This window comes from Miniopterus natalensis, chromosome 12, assembly GCF_054644295.1.
Source record: "Miniopterus natalensis isolate mMinNat1 chromosome 12, mMinNat1.hap1, whole genome shotgun sequence".
Taxonomy (NCBI): domain Eukaryota; kingdom Metazoa; phylum Chordata; class Mammalia; order Chiroptera; family Miniopteridae; genus Miniopterus; species Miniopterus natalensis.
In genome coordinates, this window is record NC_142092.1 from 45,983,429 (window position 1) to 46,001,350 (window position 17,922).

General features: G+C 46.2%; 1 protein-coding gene across 2 annotated transcripts in view; it reads left to right on the forward strand.

Moving 5' to 3' along the window:
- The window catches only part of DAPK1 (death associated protein kinase 1), a 152,272-nt gene that overhangs the window by 86,611 nt on the left and 47,739 nt on the right, over positions 1 to 17,922 (forward strand). Inside the window, exons 1-2 of one of the 2 annotated variants that reach the window (XM_016222869.2) lie at positions 155 to 616; positions 17,540 to 17,678. Coding sequence is in view for 1 of the 2 variants with exons in the window: in XM_087822739.1 (XP_087678865.1) it covers positions 17,540 to 17,678 (139 nt within the window). In the remaining variant the exon portion in view is untranslated. Of the gene's footprint in view, positions 1 to 154; positions 617 to 17,539; positions 17,679 to 17,922 lie in introns of those variants that run through there. The other variant, XM_087822739.1, reaches the window with a different exon arrangement.

Below are 17,922 nucleotides of genomic sequence, written 5' to 3' on the forward strand. Positions count from 1 at the left end.
GTTCCCTCTCCTTGCTGGCCCCAGTTTCTTCTCTGAGTGGTGGGGGCTGTCCCAGTCGCAAGCTCCCTGACCCACTCAGCTCCCTCTCCGCACTCAGAGCCCAGGTCCCTCCCAGGCCGAGGGCTGCCAGTTTGATGGTCCAGGCTTGGCCCACACCTCCATGCTGGCCACGTGGTGCCCACATCTAGGCAGAATTCTGGGTTCGGGGTCAGCTTTGGAGACAGGAAGCTGGGGAGACTTCACCCTCGGCTGGTGCTCCAGAAGAGAAACCAGAACACAGGTCATGGGTAGAATTCCCTTTCTAAGCTAATGTCCAGGGCAGGTCAATAAATACCGATCTCTCCCGACCATCCTTGAGCCCCTCAAGCCTCCTTCTGCGTCATGTCAGTGCAAAATGTTGTTTAAAAAGCAAGTGGAACTGCTTCCAAAAACAACCTCGTATTGCTTTTTCTCTAGTATTTCCAAGTAACTGAATATCACCTCACCTTCTTAGTTTTAATCACTTCTTTCAATATGCGTACCTTGTTTTCCATATGGCCAAGTTACTGTCATGCTGATGAGGAACCTCAGGCTCCAGTGGGACTGCAGTGAGTGTTGGCTTGTCCCTTCCTGAAATGTGAGTTTCATTTCCAGTCTCTCTACCAGTACAGTTCTGTGGCATGGTTATGGCACGACCTTAATGCTGCTGTATTAATGGAATTAGGTATAAGTGAGACAGAGGCTAAAGGACCTGGTCTTCCCTAGATGACAGTGTCAGTAACTGCCCCCATTCCCATTATTTTGATAGACGATTTCGTGCAGAATTGATTGTTTCAGAATCGTAGGGTAGGATGTTCACTTCTTTTAAGGCAGTTCAGTTTGGTGTGAATCTTTGCAAACTGCCTTGAGAGAGAGGATGTAGATTAAGGGCGAGAGAGGCTTTCCTTGGAGACAAAAGGGCAGCTGCACTTTGACTCAGTCAGCACCGTGGAGCCGCTCCCTTACATTATCTCATTTAATCCTTGGATGCAATCTGGTTTCAGAAGGCTGCTGAGTCGATATAGGACTTAGCCTACAAGGCCCATTGTCCATCTTTTCTAAGCTGTCACCTTCCCAGGGACAGGAGTGAGTTAAATAAAAAGATCACCTTGGAGCAGGAAGAGCATTCCCCAGCCTGCCCCACTCGCTCCCCTCCTCATCTAGGGCTGCCAGTCACCTTGGCCTCTGCCTCCTAGGGAAGTGCCTCTCGTGTTCCCATGGTCCTTGCGCTGCACTTGTCCTCACTGTCCAAGCAGTGACTCAGTAGCTTTTGAAAGCCAACCTGGACTTGGAGGACCTTTCCGAGCCTCTCACCAGTGCTGCTTCTCTGGCAGCCACATTGTTCTTGCCTCTCATTTCTTAGCATTTCCATGATGCTGGGAGGGGACAGAGAATGTCCTCGTGTTCCTGTGGGAATGAAGGCCAGGATGGCTTTGTGAGGGCTCTGGTTATAGCGGAATGTGCATATTTGCCCCCTCAACATATTTCTTCGAGGGCAAGACTGTGTCCTAGCTTGGCACCCACAGCCCTTAAGACTGCTTGGCCCGTGAATGTGTGGACAGTCCAAATAGAGCCAGAAGACCAAGACAACGGGATGAAAGTGCCCCATGTGGCTCAAGAGCCAGTAAGTTGACCACTGACAGAGACGTTGTTCTTTGTGAGATGCCTATGACCTGCTTAGGCCTTAGGCAACGACTCTTGACTCAGTGTCTAAGAGGGTGGGGAATGAAACCTTGAACGCTGGGGTGAGAAGACAAGTGACAGGGCAGGGCCCTAGGACTAGTGCTAGCAGGGCGCTCCCACCACCTTAGAGCTGTGGGGTAGGCAGGGAGTGGCTCGGGGAACCTGGGAAGGATCACGTCACAGAGACAACCGGCTGACGTGCGCTGAGCCCTCAGCAGGAGGACTCGGCCAACTCACGGCAGCCTGGCAGCGAGGAAGTGGAGGTGACCGCACTCTCCTTCCTTGGCGGTGCTCCCTGTTGGCCACACCAAACTAGAAGCCAGCTGACAAGGAAGCCTTTTATTCTGTCTCTGTGAGCAGCCACCCCGGACCCGGAACAGGATGGAGAAGGGTGGAAATGGATCTGGAGAGGTAAATAGAAAACACCTCTAGTCTCTGGCCCTTTCGACACTTCAGCCCAGAGGCTGTGGCTAAGTAGTTACAATGCAAACTTCCTGGCACCCTGCAAGGAACCCTTTCCAGGACCGAAGAATACACAATTTGTCACTGGATGGTTAGGATCCGTTTTATCTCATGCCCTTTTTCCTCAAAGGCTGGGTGCCCGTCACAGATTCTTATAAAGGAAGTGTGTTTTGTTTTTTTAAGCATCACCCTTTTGTTTGCCTCATTTTTCACTTTTTTAAAAACGTTACTGGAATGAGGAAGTGGAGACATGGTCCAAGGTTAGAAGTCTTGGTTCTTTTGCAGGTGGTAGCTCTCTGTTGCCAGGGCAATTGTCCAGCAGGAGAGCTGTGTTCATCCTGCCTCTTCTGCCCTTTGGGTGCTGCATCCCTCTCTGAAGGGTTGGGAGTTCTCTCAGAGCTCCTTGGCCTCCATGTATCTAATGGACACTATGGGAAGAATTTCCATGGAAATAGGAAGCAACCTGTGCCTGCTCCCTTTTCTTCCTTGACTCAGATCCTTTTCATCTACCTTCCTTCTCAGATCCCTTTAATCTACTTTTTAACCTTCTGCTTACCACTGAAAGGATTCCTGCTGAAGCTTCCTAATTTGCACAATTCCTTAATGTATATGCAACTCATAACACTCAACTATCACCTCCCAACATATTGATATCCCTAAAGCTCTATCTCTAGTTCTCTCTCAGGCACCCCACAGTTGCTTTTCCAATTGCCTATTCAACATCTCCACCAAATGAATCTCCCCCAGGTACCTCAAACTTACTGTGTCCTAAACTGAACTCACAGACTTCCCTCTCCCACCTACTCTCCCCTCTCCTTCTCTAGCTTGGCTTATAGTATCATCATCTTCCTGGCTGCCCAAACTGGAAACCGTGGCACCATCCCTGCCAGTTCCTTCTCCCCTGATCCCTCACTGTGCCACACAGCCAGTCTTTCATTAAGCCCCATGGGTTCTGCCTCTGAAAGAACTGAATCTCTCTATTATCATTCTCATTTTCCTCTTCTGTCCAACTTACCCCAGATTTATTATAAAACAGCTCCTTCTCTTGCTTAAAAACCTTTGATGAATAATCATATGAAAAGATTCCCAGTATCACTCATCATTAGGTATCTCTACAAATCAAAACCACAACGAGATCAGTTCATGTCCACTAGGATGGCCATAATTAAAAAAAACAGACGATATTAAGTGTTGGTGGGGATTTTGGAGGAACTGGAACATTTTTCCAGAACATTACACTGCAGTGTAATTACTGTATTGTAATGTAATATAATATAAAGTGAATCAGCTGCTTTAGAAAACAGTTTGGCCAATCCTCAAAATATTCAGTGTAGAGTTACCATGTGACTCAGCATTTCCACTCAGACTATACCCAAGAGAAATGGAAATATATGTCCACACAAAAACTTATACGTGAAGTTTATAGCAGCATTTTTCCAACTATCCAAAAAGTGGAAATAACTCACCTGTTCATCAGCTGATGAATGGATCAACAAAATGTTGTATATCATACAACAGACTGTTATTTGGCAAAAAAAAAGAATCAGGCATTAATACACACTTCAACAGGGATGAACTGAGAAAACATTATGCTAAGTGAAAGAAGCCAGGCTCAAAAGACCATGTATCATATGATTTGGTTTCTATGAAGTTTCCAGAACAGACAAATCCATAGAGACAGAAAGTGGATTAGTGGTCCTAGAGCAGGCAGGGTGGCAGTAGTAAGGGAGTGGCCACCGATGGGCACAAGGTTTCCTTGGCAGATAATGGAAATATTCCAAAATTAGATCGTGGTGATAGTTGCACAACTCTGAATATAGTAAAAACCATTGAATTGCACACTTTAAAAGAGTCAATTATATGGTATGCGAGTTATATCTTAATAAAGCTTTAGGAAGCATCTCTAATGGCCCTCCTGCTTCCAGAAGGAGGCCGACAATACAGAGAATGGTGTAGAATCTTTGAGCCAATGTCCAGCTCCTTCCTTATATTCAACCACTTCTCCACCTCTTCCGTCTCTGTTCCTCATGCTCAACCCACAGAGAATCATCTTTACCAGCTTATGCCATGTTCTTAGGCACCCCCAACACTGTTTATGCTGCACCTTCTGCCTGACTTGCCATCCTTGTCTACCTAGAGAATTGCTACTCATCTGTCAAAGCCCAGCGCACACGGATTTAGTGGCTTTCTTATGTGTATTTTTATCACCTTATAGAAGTGTGTACATTATAGCATTTACCATACTATATTTTAAATGTTTGTATATCTTTCTCCTGTAACAAACTGAGCTTTCCAGGCCACGTGCCAGCATTTTACTTATTTCGCTTTCTGTCTCAAGTGTCCAGAAGAGGGCATGAATACTAGCACACAGTCAGTAGTCAGTGCCCCGTAAAAGTGATTGAAGTAGAACTCAGTCAAGGAGACCAGTGGGAGATCCTGGTACACAGCAGTGAGGGGCCTTTCCAGAGTGAGGACAGTGGAGATGTAAAGAGGAAACAAGCTGAAAGGTCTGCACCATTTGTGGCCTGCCGAAAGTAGCCCTCTCTCCTGAGAACAGAAAATCTGCCATCTTAGCAAATTTCCATTTTGGGCCTGAAAGGGTTGAGACGTGAGACCATACATATGTTTAAGTTCAGTGCATGGGATGGGTAAGAGTAGGACAGAAGGAGAGTTGATGGGATCCCGAGGGACAGGAGTTGAGAACCTACAATATGCCTGACATTACGAGGGTAGATGCCAATGACAATCAGGCCGGCGGCTAAAATTAAAGCTGCTGATTGTCATTGGCATCTAGCATAATAATGCCCATCACATGGCAGGTACTCAGTAAACATTTATGCAAAAGTAAAAAGGAAAGAAAGAAGGTGAGCTCTTCAGACACTCAAAAGTCACCTTTGCTCATTATAGCCATCTGCATAGAGCCAACCCTGCTGAAACCCTCCCATGGCCCCAGGCTGTCTGTGCTGCTGAGAAAGATCCCGGCTCATCTCCATCTTTCTTAGAGGCTGGTGCTCTTGGCCTCCTCTTCAAACACAGCAGGCTTTCAGGGTGTCTTCCCCTCCATTTTCCTTCACCAAGGGGCCCAGTAGGAAGTGCTCGGCTCCATGCCCCTTCTCTGCCCTACTCCCCATCTTCTGCCAGTGGCCAAAGGGATCTCAGAGCTTCACCACCCGCTGAGTGAGTGTCTACTCCCTCACCTTTTCCATCCCGTTCTCCTCCAGCCCTCTTTCTTCTCAAGTTCATCCCAAACTGAAGGGAAGGACCACTCTGCTCTGTGCCTCTTTTAAATTGCAAGTTTCCACATCATGGGGGTGACCAAAGAACGGGCAGCACGTCCCCAGGTTGGCTGGTGCCCCTATCTGATGGGCCAGGGGTCTTTCATCCAGGTTCTTCACAACGGCCAGCAGCCTTTATCTGAGCCCTGTGAGCTCCGGGAGAACAAACCCGCTCAACAGTGGGAGGGCTGGGTCCCTGTGCTTCCCCAGATAATAGCCTCCCCTTGTTTTCAACTAGACGAGACAGATTGATTTTGGAATGAACCCGCATCTCTGGCTGCCCCAGCTTGGTTTACTTCCCACGGTCTTTGTTCTAGCACCAGTTATAATGACCCAGCCTGAAGCGCTGCCTGCTGCCCCGGCTTTTCCATGTGCCCCACTTTTGCTTGGCCTAGTTATTTCTGTGGGTCTCCAAAGCTTGAACCAAAGCCATCAAAGTAAAAAGAGGCTTGGCGTTTTCCGTGGTTGGTCTTGCTGTTAGGTTTCTTATTTCCCTGCATGGGCCGATTGGGAGGTGGAACCATAGTTTGTCTCTCAAGCCCCTTCTCTGCCTCTAACAAAGCTTCTTGTCGTGTTTGTCACATCATGCCAGAGTGCACTGCACGTGATCATTTGTTTGGAGCACTGGAGTAAACGGATGAGGCTATTCGTGGCTGGAGATGACCACCTTCAAGGTCCAGCCAGGCACCTCTGAGCCCCACACAGACACCTGAGGGCTGGGGCTCCTGTACCTCTGCACATCTGTACCCCGTTTTTAGTAAACCAGTTGACAGGCTTAGCCACTGAACTCTGGGGCACCATACCCAGAAGGCCATATGTGGCCTTTCTAATGGGCTTCCCGCTTGAATCAGCCCAGCCAAGGATTCCTCCATTCCCGGGGTCACTTGCACCCAGCACTCCTGCATCTCCTGGCTTCCCAAAATGTCCCAGGGAGGGGACAGTCTTTATAATCCACCTCCGTGTGTCACCCTCATCGTTGGTGTGGCATTTCCTGAATGTTCTCCAGACTCCACATCTTTGTTAAAATGAAGGGCCCAAGGCTGTCTGCAGTCCTCAGGGTGCTGACTGATGGGGGACCCACCTCATGCTTCAGGTTTTTAAATGTACCCTGTATTGCTAGCACAAGTAGCTGAGGTATCTACTCTGACCCTGGATTCCCCTTCTGGCACGCCAGCATCTGCTTTTTCCTCATCTGAATTAGTTTATAATTTCTCCAGGAATGGACACTTTTGCCTCTTTCTCTCTACCCTCCCTTTCCAATCCCCTCCCCCCCAAACCAAAACCGAGGCTTGGGTGGCTCCAGATCTGGGGCGTCTCATCACTCTAACCCAGAAACCAAAGGTTCTTCGAACATCCATGCTTGGCTGCCGACACCCTCTCTTGCACCCTGTCACCTCCCTCTGAAGGCATCCTTTTGTCTAACGGAATTATTTGGGAAGCACATTGAGCCCCCCTGCTCTGCACAGGTTCATTCCTGCTGTCTTACACTTTCCTCCTATTTCCCTTCCTAAATTGATGTCACTCCATTGTTTCGGCTTCTGGGAGGTTTCTGGAAGCTTTAAACTGATTATCCCTTGGAGTATTTTAATGTTACCTTCCCATCCATTTCTCTTTCCCATGTCCCCTCTCTCTATTCAATATGGAAATAAAAATGCAAGTGGGGAATCAGAAAATGAGCAGGTGCTCAGAGTTGGGGGTAGGAGGGCTGTGGCTCACATTAACCCACAGTAGATGTGATGACCACCTACATAAGACATCCTATAGACGTGACATGTCACCCAACTGCCTGAACAACAGGCTTGATCACCCAGAAAACAACCATCAAGATTTACTTCTCCAGAGATCTGGCTCTAACAAACCGCATCTCTCAACTAATAGCATATTTTCCAGAGTTGCAATCATTCTAATCTAGTCAGTGGGTAGAGGGCAAATAGATTCAGTTCCCTGAAAGAGGAAGAGGGGAAACGAAACTGTTTTTGGTTTGTTGGCTTGTTGCATAAATGCTTCATTATATTCCACATAAAGCTGCTTCAGTTAAAAAAAAAAAAAAAGAATTTTTTTTTTCTTTAGTACCATGTCTAGCTGAGAACTGCGGCCTCCTGTTTGAAAATCTGCCTCAGCAAACTGCAGCTGCATCGTTTGGCCTTGAATTCGAACATGCAGTCAGTCAGCGAGGGGGCTGGGTAATGTCAGGACCACTCGGACTGGAGCGCAGGCGCTTATTATACTTTGCCCACAACTGCTGCCCCCTTCCCAACAGCTGAGCAGTGTGGTCTGGTCCCGTGTCATGCTGTGCCTTCTGGTATTGACAAATGATGATACATTTTCTGTTTACCAATCCAACATTCTGTTTCCATCTTGGGACTCAAAGAAAGTCGTAATTCTGCTCTTCTATTTTGAATGAAAGTGATTGCTTTAAAATCTTCTTTTCTTCCCACAGAGACCATACTTTAATTCAGCTTCGCAGATTAGTCAGTCCGTCGTGACAAATGAAGACCAGATTTTTAAGGCAAGGGACCTTTGGGGAATCCCAGCTTATTGCCAGATGTGGGTTGTTTTACAAGACTTGAATCTTTCTTTTCTTGCCATAGCTGGCAGACATAACAGCTTTGGTCCCTCATGCACAAAGCATACATCCCTAAAAGCATATAGACCAACTCTCCATTTATTCAGTTTTCTTGCAAGTGACAGCAGTCTGTCCCCCTTGAGTCATGGAGGTGCCACATCTACCTGGATGCAAAAGAACTGAAATACAATTGTTAGTTCTTGTAGGGCTCAGGCAGAACAGTCAGAGGGAGTATTTACATGGTGGGCTGGAGGGTGGGTTGGGAGTGAAGGTGTGAGACGAGTTAGCTTTTGTGACAGTTTCTGGACATCGAAGCAGAAAGATTTTTGACATTTCCTGAGTAACTACTATGTGCCATACTCTGTGCTAACTGCTTTTCGTTTTATCTCATTTAATAAAGAAGCCACACAAAAAACATCAGCCTCTTTAAAAAGCTCAGCCTGAGGACCAAACCCCCTAAGATAATAAGGTTAAACGTTCCCCCATCTCTGGAAGGGAGTTCAAGCACTGTATTTTTTCTGAATAATAATCACCATTCACTGAGGGCTTTTCATGTGCCAAGCATTGAGCTAAGCACATTATGGACATTTAATCTTCACAAAAGCCCAAGGAGGTAGGGTTCTGAGCCCCGATTGGTTATCTTCTGCTGCACAGCAAATGACTTCAAAGCTTAGTGACTTCAGGTGGCAACAAGCGTTTGTTTTGATCATGAATCTGCGATGTGAGCCAGGTGCTGCTGTGCCAACTCATCTCTTGCCCTGTGGCATCAGCTAGGCAACTGTCTGGAGCCCTGGATCACATAGCTGGCATGTAGAGAGGTCCCCTGTGCTCTGCTGTTTCTAGCTACTGTGACATTCTTAAGTTGGCCAGAGCACCTGACTGACCTCAGCCCGGGTTTCTGTACCTTTGCCTGCATCAACTAGGCCTGTAATGTCAATGCCCAGCACAGCTACAGAGGTCCAGGGAAGCAGATTCTAGAAACATTCCTAAATCCCTTCACCTGTATTTGGAATTGACTTTAAGAGCGACCCTGGCTGAACCTTAGGCTAAGGAAGAAAAGCCCCAGAGGTATGTGGAACCATCTTCAGAAACGGGGAGGGTAATGTGTGGGTCACAAAGTGGCTTGTGTTCTGTGACCCTTGTTGTTTGTGAGCAGGGCATAGCAAACTAGAGCCAGTGGGACGGAGCCTGCTGCCTGTGTACGCATATCCCTCGAGAAAAAACACCAGTTCTACATTTTTAAATGGCTGAAGAAAAAAGCAAGAAGAATATGTAGCAGAGTTGAATAGTTGCAACAAAGACTGTATGTATGGCCCATAGATCCTCTTGTAGAAAAAGTTTGTTCTAAACGCAGGCTCAGGACCTGTGTTACCAGGGCTAGATTTCAGGTCTACCCAGGAAGGAGTTTCCTAGCTGGAGTTGTCCCTGAGTAGGAACAGTAGCCCTCAGCTGCAGGGTTTGCAGGCAGGTGGCCGTGCCTCGGAGCCTGCAGGTCAGTGGTGTGCTAGTAAATGTGTAACAACGGGTTCTCCAGGCAAGAAAAGCCATGTTTGCCTATTTCTATGATACATCCTACCATGGCCCATTTCCAGCTCTGACATGATGCCACTAAAGGTAGAGTTGGGAAGAGATGCATGTAGTTGGCTCTGCACTAGGTTCAGGGGATCACCAGTATGTAATGCTGCCCTCAGGTGGCTTCCAGTCTAGAGACACACGGGAGTTTGGGAAGGAACAGTAGCGCTGGAAAAATCCTTTGGAATTTCACTTGCCTCTCTGGGTTCACAGGCAGCCATCATTAATATCTACAAGGCAGAAAAATTAAGTTCCTTGCCATATACCACAGAGCCGCTAAATTCCACCTGCTATTTCACTGACCTCACATTGGTTTAGAAAATCTTGATTTCTGTGAAGATTGATAAGTTTGACTGCATCCAAGTTTAGAAGTTCTGTTTAATAAAACATCACTTTGAGCAAAGTTGAAAGGCAAATGACAGATTGGGCGAAAACACTTGGAATACAGAAGAGATCAAGGCTTAGTATCAAGAGGAGGTAAGGAGCATCTATCAATCAATTAAAATTAAAAACAGTGACAGTCCAATAGAAAAACGGGCAAAGGACGTGGGCAGACAGTTTATACCCACTCAAATACAAACGTCCGATAAATCTATGAAACAGTATTGGTCTTTCTACCAAGCAAAGTAATGTAGGATAAAACAGTGCCTCATTTATTTTACCCATTGGATTGGCCCAAAGTAATGATACCAAGCAAGAGGCCATGGTGACGCAGCATGTTCCTTAAATACATAAAAACCAGCATAACCTTCGACCTAGAAATTCTGGATGGGTTGGGCGGGGCTGAGAAAAACTCACCCCTTCAGAGGAAGCAGGTTCACCAAAAAATCATGGCCTCCTTGCTTGTGATAGTGAAAAACTGAAAACACATAAGTGGCTAGATAAACTCTGATCCAGGCATCCGATGAACATCAGGCAGCAGCAGAAACAGGATGCATTGTGGAGGTGAGCGAGCAACTTAGAGCTAAGAGCCCGTATAGTCCAATGCCATTTATGTTCTTAAAATGTCCATAAATCGGTGCTATGTAGTGCACACAACATACATACAACTTCCCAAAGGGCTGTACACCATATTCATAATATACTTGGAGGGAGGGAGGGAGCAAGAGGATATATTTATATATTTCTTGTGTAATATTTTTAAGAAACCAAATTAGAGTTTGGTTCTCCCCAAATGGAACGGAGGGGGCAATGTGCCATCACCCTGGGTAAGCCCAGATCTTCCAGGTTGGCCTGTAGGGGCCACATGTGGGGAAGGAGTGTCTGGGTGTGCTGGTCGATTTGGCCCATGAGGTCGAACTTGCCTTGAGGGCTCTCTAATCACTTCTGTCACCTCCGTCCAGGCCTCATTGTTCCCTTATCACTTGCCTAAGCAAGAAACCGCTTTTTTCTTTAATCTCCTGCTGTTACACAATGGAGACTGGACAGAAACATGTCAAATACATCTTTGTTTAACAAGGAGGAACTAGAGTCACGTTAAATGGGTGGTGTTGGGTTGGGGTTGCCAGCACTTCCTGCTGAGGAGCCCCAGTCTGCCTTCTCCCTCAGGCGCCCTTTCTCCCAGCCCTCCCTGGCTGCTCTCAAGCACATCTAGATTCCTCTCTGTCCAGACTCAAGGAAGGGTTCAGAGAGAGAGGTGTTCTCTTTCCCACAGAGCTAAGGCCCAGGTTCCAGCCTACCTATTACATGTCCAAGTACCCACCTCTTCCCCAAGTGTTTGGCCCCAGGAATGTCCACCCATTTCAGGAAAACCCCACTGTTTAACTGCAGGGGTGTGTGTCTTCTTTCCATTGTTAGCACACATCAGAATCTCCCACAGTTAGCTGGACAAGAGATAAACACAGGAAGTAGCCTCAAGGGTTTTCTCACCCTGACGCCTTTGGCCAGGAGAAGGCAAGGCACTTACGTTGTGCCAGACACTCACATGCTTGTCCGCATTCCCCCCCCCTAGTAGTAATAATGAACAGTAGGCATTAGTATCCCCATTCTATAGACAAAGCAACTGTGCCTCAGAAAGAAACTTAACCGATCTGAGTCACAAGGCGCAGACTGAAACCCAGAATGCCTGCCTCCAACGCCTTTTACCCTTTGAGCAATAGTCTTCCCTTGGGGATTTCCTTCTAAAGACCTTCAGAAGGCTCCCGCCTGCTCTTTGCAGAACCTCCCTGGGTAAAATGGAAATGAAAGGGCACTTCCCCCATGAATTTTTAATGCCAGGCTTTCTTTTCCACGAGAATCCCCAGAACTCCTTTTAAGTTATTACCTGAATTTGAAGTTGTTACTTAAAATTGAATTTTAGGTGAAACAGATAAAAAATGTCTTTTCAGAGACAGCTTGCATTTTGGATTCGAAGGTGTGAAGGTTAGGAATTCCTTTGATATTTTTTGTGTAGCTTGGGACAACACAGTATATAAGTAACGAATGATGTTCCCAAATCCCCAGGCTACTTCAAAGCTTAAAGTCACACCTATTTCACAAATGCGAACCGGAGAGTGTAAGGCCTCATCTTTCCGTTTAGATTCCTCAGCTTCAGTTTTACATTCCCCAAAGTCCTCAGTTACCCAGGAATCTAAATTAGAATGGGAGCGGTGAGAATGTGAAAACCCTTCAGGACTTCCCCAAGATTAACAAGATAGAACAGTCCGAAAGTAGTGAGGACAATGGGGCTTTCGTTTCAACTTTTGGTTTATTTAGAGGCAGAGCCAAGAAGCTGTGGGTACTTCCTCCCCCTCACACCTGCACCTCACAGCCACCGGAATAGTTATGTTTAAAAGAAGAATCGTCTCAAAAGGTCAAGTACTTCAGGACTGGAGCAGATATGCATTTCTCACCGGCATTTTTCTGACCTGAATTTAAAAGTTTTTAAAAGGTGCATGAATATGTCCTTCCTTCATAGGAGAACCTGAAAGCAAGACTAACAAAACACACTAGTGGATTCTAATTCCCCTCCCTCTTCCTCGCGCCCTCTCTTCCTGAGCGGCGTTAGCCGCCCTGTAACATTTTGTTTGCAGCCCTATGAGCAGTTACTACCTGTAGTGGGTTGAATTATGCTGCCCATCCCCCACCGCCAAAATATAAGTTGACGCCCTAACCTCAGTACATCAGAATGTGACCTTATTCAAAAATAAGGTCTTACCAGATGTAATCAGGTTAAAATGAGGCCACTAGGGTGGGTCCTAATCCAGTCTGACTGGTGTCCTTATAAAAGGGGGAAATTGGCCCAGACACAGACATGCGCAGAGGGAAGACAGGGATGAGGCTGTGTAAGTGCGGGGGATTGGAGTGATGCATCTACATCCACGGAATGCCGAAGGTTGCCAGCAACTGCTAAAAACTAGGAGCATGACCCTGCTTACACCTTGATTTCAGGCTTCTAGCCTACAGTAGTGAGAGACCATAAATTTCTGTTGTTTTAAGCCATCCAGTTTGCTGGTGCAGATCTAGCAAACTAATTCAACTATCTGTACCTAACCCTTATAAAATACACATTTAGGATAAAATGAGATTGAGAATTTCAGTTCATCTGTCATAGGTAGTATGACATATTTTCCAGAGATGGTTGCAGCAGCATCTCCTGGCCTACATGTTTGTCTAGGCCCTGGAAATTTCTCCATCAAGAGATGGAGTCTAAATCCCCTTTCCTTGAATCTGGATGGGTTTATGACTCACTTTTGATGCTGTGTGACTTCTAAGGCAGCTTCCGCCCTGCTTGCTGAAGCCCTTGCCCTGGAGCCTTGGACTGTCCAGTTGTCTTGAGTCTGCCATGCTGTGAGGAAGCCCAACTAGCCCAAATGGAGATCACATGGAGACCTGAGACTACCTGGAGAGAGAGGCCCAGACAGCTCCCAGATGCTCCAGGAGTCCTGCAGTTTCAACTTTAGCCACCATCTGATTCTACCCCCATGACAGACCCTGAGCCAGAGCTGCCCAGCCCAACCCTTCCTGGATTTCTGATCCATAGACACCTTAAGAGATAAGAAAAAATTGATTGTCATCTTTAAAGATATCAGATCAGTTACACAGCAGTAGAAAACTTGAACAGTTAGCTTTGCATTGGTTGCTCTCCTTTCATTTTCATTTTTATCACTTCTGATTAAATAAATTTGTATTTAAAGCAGATGGAGCACAACCACAAAATCTCAGTGGCTTAACATAATAGGATTTATTTCTCACTTGCTCAAAGTCTAATGTGGATGTTACAGGTTGGGTGGCCCTCCATATTCTTCAACCTAATGTCTCTGCTGCCCCCTGGTCCTCCTTGGGGGCCTCTAGAGAGAGATCAGGTGTTATTTTCTGGTTAGTTTCCCTTTTAAAGAACATCGTCAAAGAGGAACCGGAACTGAGGCCCGTCTACCCCTGTACAGTCTGGAATGTGTAAACCATTTGCTCCTTAATGTCCTTGGTTGGGGAAGATAAAACCTTGTGATTCATTAGCTGGCTGTAAATTGCTCAGATTTTTTGGCCTTGTTTAATTATATTGCCTTGGTTTCCCTTATTCCACTTGTCAAGGAATCTCCCTATCTTCTTACTATCCTGCTTCATGACCAGACAAAGTCCAGAACCAAGTCCTGTTATGTTTCCCACAATTCCTAGGAAGAATTAGGAACTCCAATTAGTGTTTTATTTTAGAAACTGGAATCCCATGATAATTTCTCTTAAGTCACTCTGAAGGCCCACTTTGTTTTTAAAGCTGTAATGTGTCCTAATTACATTCTGTTAGGGTAGCTTTTAAGGGAGGCATTGGTGGGAGGTGAAGGAATGGAAGGAGAGGGAACCTTCACATTTTCCATCTCTCTTGGAGAAAGCAGCCAATGCTTATTAGCATTCATTGCACGTAATTTCCATGATAATACTATAATTTAAAACGCTCTGACTCAAAGACCTAATAAAGGAGGTTAGACTTACTTTCTAAATTTGCTGCACAGATTGCTCATCTCTCCATCAATCTTCCTTCTCTTAAACAAAATGTAAAATTTGGAACAGAGTCAAAGTGCCGAGATTTGACTCTCCCTTGTTAACATTCTTCTGCTCTTCAGCAACAACATTGTAAGCACTTGTGTTCTGGTTCTGAGCATGGATGTGAAAGTTCCCATGTGAAAAAAACCTTCAAGTCACTTTTCTTCCTTCTGAGATTGGGGGGATGGCTAAACGGGGGGTAAATGATCAAATGATGCTTGTCATGCTCCCAAACCTTGTCTGAAATCACTTGCAATTGATTTGATTAATGGCAAAAGATTTTATAAGCAGAGGCTCGGGACTGAAACATCTGCCTTCCCTTATCGACGTGAAGGAGGCTGCATATGTATGTAGGGCCTTTGGGCAGCAGGAGGCCAGTGATGGGTCTGGGCCCAATGAGACGGGGCTCCTCGCCCTCCTAATGTCTAGCTGAATGACTTGGCTTCCTGGACAAGAGACGGTGTGGACTCATCATGAACAGCAGGAGAGTTGAACAGGCCCTGCGAGCAGGGTAGATGGAGAAAGCTAGACTTGGCCCTTGCCTCCTTCCTCTCAGTCCTGATCAGGCACTGCCACTGCCACTCTGCAGGCGAGCCCCTCACCTCGGGGCTCCGGGGTTGCTCCTGGTTCTCACTTCTTTGGTCAGGAAGCATTGTTGGAGTTGAGTTGCTCAGCACAAGAAGACTGAATGGGGGCATGAGGTGGCTACACCAACCGAAAACCAAGAGCAAAGGCCTGCCCTTGGGCAGCAGTGGGGTTCCTAGGAAGGACGTGGGCCTCTGTGCTGTACCAAGCTGTTGGGGTACTCTAACATTTTCCCTAACTCCAGGCAGCCAAACCCAGCTGTTTCTCCATGTCAGGAAACCCGAAGTTTGTGCGAGCCAGGGGAGTGCAGAAGGCCCTGAAGGGGGTGGAGGGGCGAAGCTGGAGCTGGGCACCATAGTCACAGGAGAAGCCATCCCAGGGGTATAGCAGTTTGGCCACACCAGTGAACTTGAGTGGGGAGAGGGAAGAAGCAGGACGGGGACTCTAACTTTGGGGCTGCCTGGAGGTGGGATGTGGCCTTCTACAAGACCAGTGCTTTCCTTCCCTTTACAACAATAGCACCAGTTCTGCTTCCTGGGCCTCAGCTTCCTGCCAGATCTGTGTGCCAGTTGCTTTAAGTATATTTATTACCTTTAATCCTCAAACCCCTAAAACTAATAGGTCCTTCCTATTATTCCTGTTGGATGAGAAAATGAGGCTTAGAGAGAAGGAATAACCTTATGGCTGCAGAATTCAGATTTGAGCAGGATGTACCAACTGTGGGCCAGACCCCACTGAGCAGCCCGAGACGCTGTGGCCACCCTAAGTGGTGGCGCCAACGCCAGAGAGGCAGAAAGATGATGCAGCATCTTTCTGGGCAGTGGTCAGTTGACAATTTACCATTTTTCCTCCTTCTAATTTCTTATAGTTGAAGGATTCCCTCTCCATCATTGTTGGTTTTAAGAGGAGTAAGAACACAAAACAGTGAGAAACAGGAGGTTCGCGGAGAGGAGAGGGCAGCCAGGCTGGGAGGCTGCAGACAGGAAGGCCACTACCCCGGGCAATGGGCAGTGTCGCCAACTGCAGGCCTCTGCCACCACTGGGGGCTCCTGGCTTTCCCAGTGGGCTCTAGTTCTATACACATCACAAATTTGCAAGAGCCCTCTGCTTGGGCCCCAAGGATGGAGGAGTCACCTCAGTCTCTGGATAAACTTCCCGAAGTTAAATAATCAGAGGGAGGCCTTGCTGCAAAGGCAGGCAATTAAGATTTTGAAAAAGGGTCCTCAGTTTTTAGTGGGCTAAGGTCACTTGGGGTGCTTGTTTAAAATGCTGTATTTCCTGATCCCCACTCTTAGAAATTCTTAGGTGGCATTTTGGAAGTGAGGCCCAGAATCTGCATTGTCCAAACACCCCGAGGAAAAAAATAAAATAAATAAGATAAAACACCCCAAGCAATTTCAATCCCATGGACCCTGGACCAGGCTAAGGAAGACACTGACTTGGAGGGAGAAGGGGGAGGATTCTCAAACTTTTCTTTAAGAAAACAGCTTCTTTTGTTATTTAATCTCACACGCACCAGTTGTAGAGGTATAATGTTTGTGGCCCTGTCTTGCCGAAAGAAAGATAGTGAACACAAAAGCTATGTGCATAATTGCAGTTAATTATGTTGTGAATGTGTGGTTAAATGATAAACATTCACCTATAAAAACTCTTCTGAAAAGTTCCCTGTTATTTGCCATTAGGGGAGTTTGTTCATTTATCCACTTGACCAAAAAGTTCTGAGCTCTTGCTGTGTGGCTGGAAATGTTCGAGGAGGTGGGGGACAGCTGGGGGTCAACAGCTGGGGGCTGACCTCTGCCCTTCAGAGACTTACAGTCTGGCCAGGGAGACTGATTAAATAAATCCCCCACAGCCATGTGCATTTCAATTTTGTGTAAGTTTATTCTTATTAATTAGGGTATGTGTTAAGTTCATTGCTAAATATGATTTTTATAAATAAATAGGGATTTGCATATAAACAAATACAAAAAGAAAAAAATCCTTGTCAGGTTATATATTGCGATTTGGGGTTTAAAAAATGGGTTAACAGAATATGAGCTAGGAAAATGTATTTTTAATAAATTCTGCACAAAGTCGGCTTGTAGTTTTGTTTCTTAGTGAGTTAAGACTCCACCTCCAAATATGTTTAATTGAAATGTTTTAAGGATACATTGATTTCCCCCCCAATCCCGCCTCTGCTTCCTCCCCTCATTTGTGAACATAGCGCCATTAGCGGAATGGTACCCAAGCTCTTTCAAGCACTAATGTACCCGAATGCAGATTTCTCACCCAGTGATGAGAGGCAGGGAGATTTCTGATTCCATGCTCAGCACATCCTTAGGCTGTTCTCTGGCCTGAAATTCGGTTGCATCAGTTTTCTATGAGAGAACAGATCAGTATGAAACAGAGCTGTTGTCGGTAACCTCTGCTTCTTGGTTTCCAGTGTTGCAGGCGGTGAGCTGTTTGACTTCTTAGCTGAAAAAGAATCTTTGACTGAAGAAGAAGCAACTGAATTTCTCAAGCAAATTCTTACTGGTGTTTACTACCTGCACTCCCTTCAGATTGCCCACTTTGATCTTAAGGTACGTTGCTGAGTGTTAGCCAGATAGAAGCTGATGGAAACCACAGCATTGGTTGTTTGTTTGCTAAGAAAAATTGAGGCATTTGAAAAAGATACTTGTCATCCCTGTGGATATAACAGATGGAATTATCAGTGTAAGTCAGTGAGTATATAATGCATGCCTCCTGCAGAGACTCCTAACTTTTTTGTGGAATAGAGGCTTAAGATTAATGATTACATTCAAGAATCCCTGGGGAAGAAGCAAG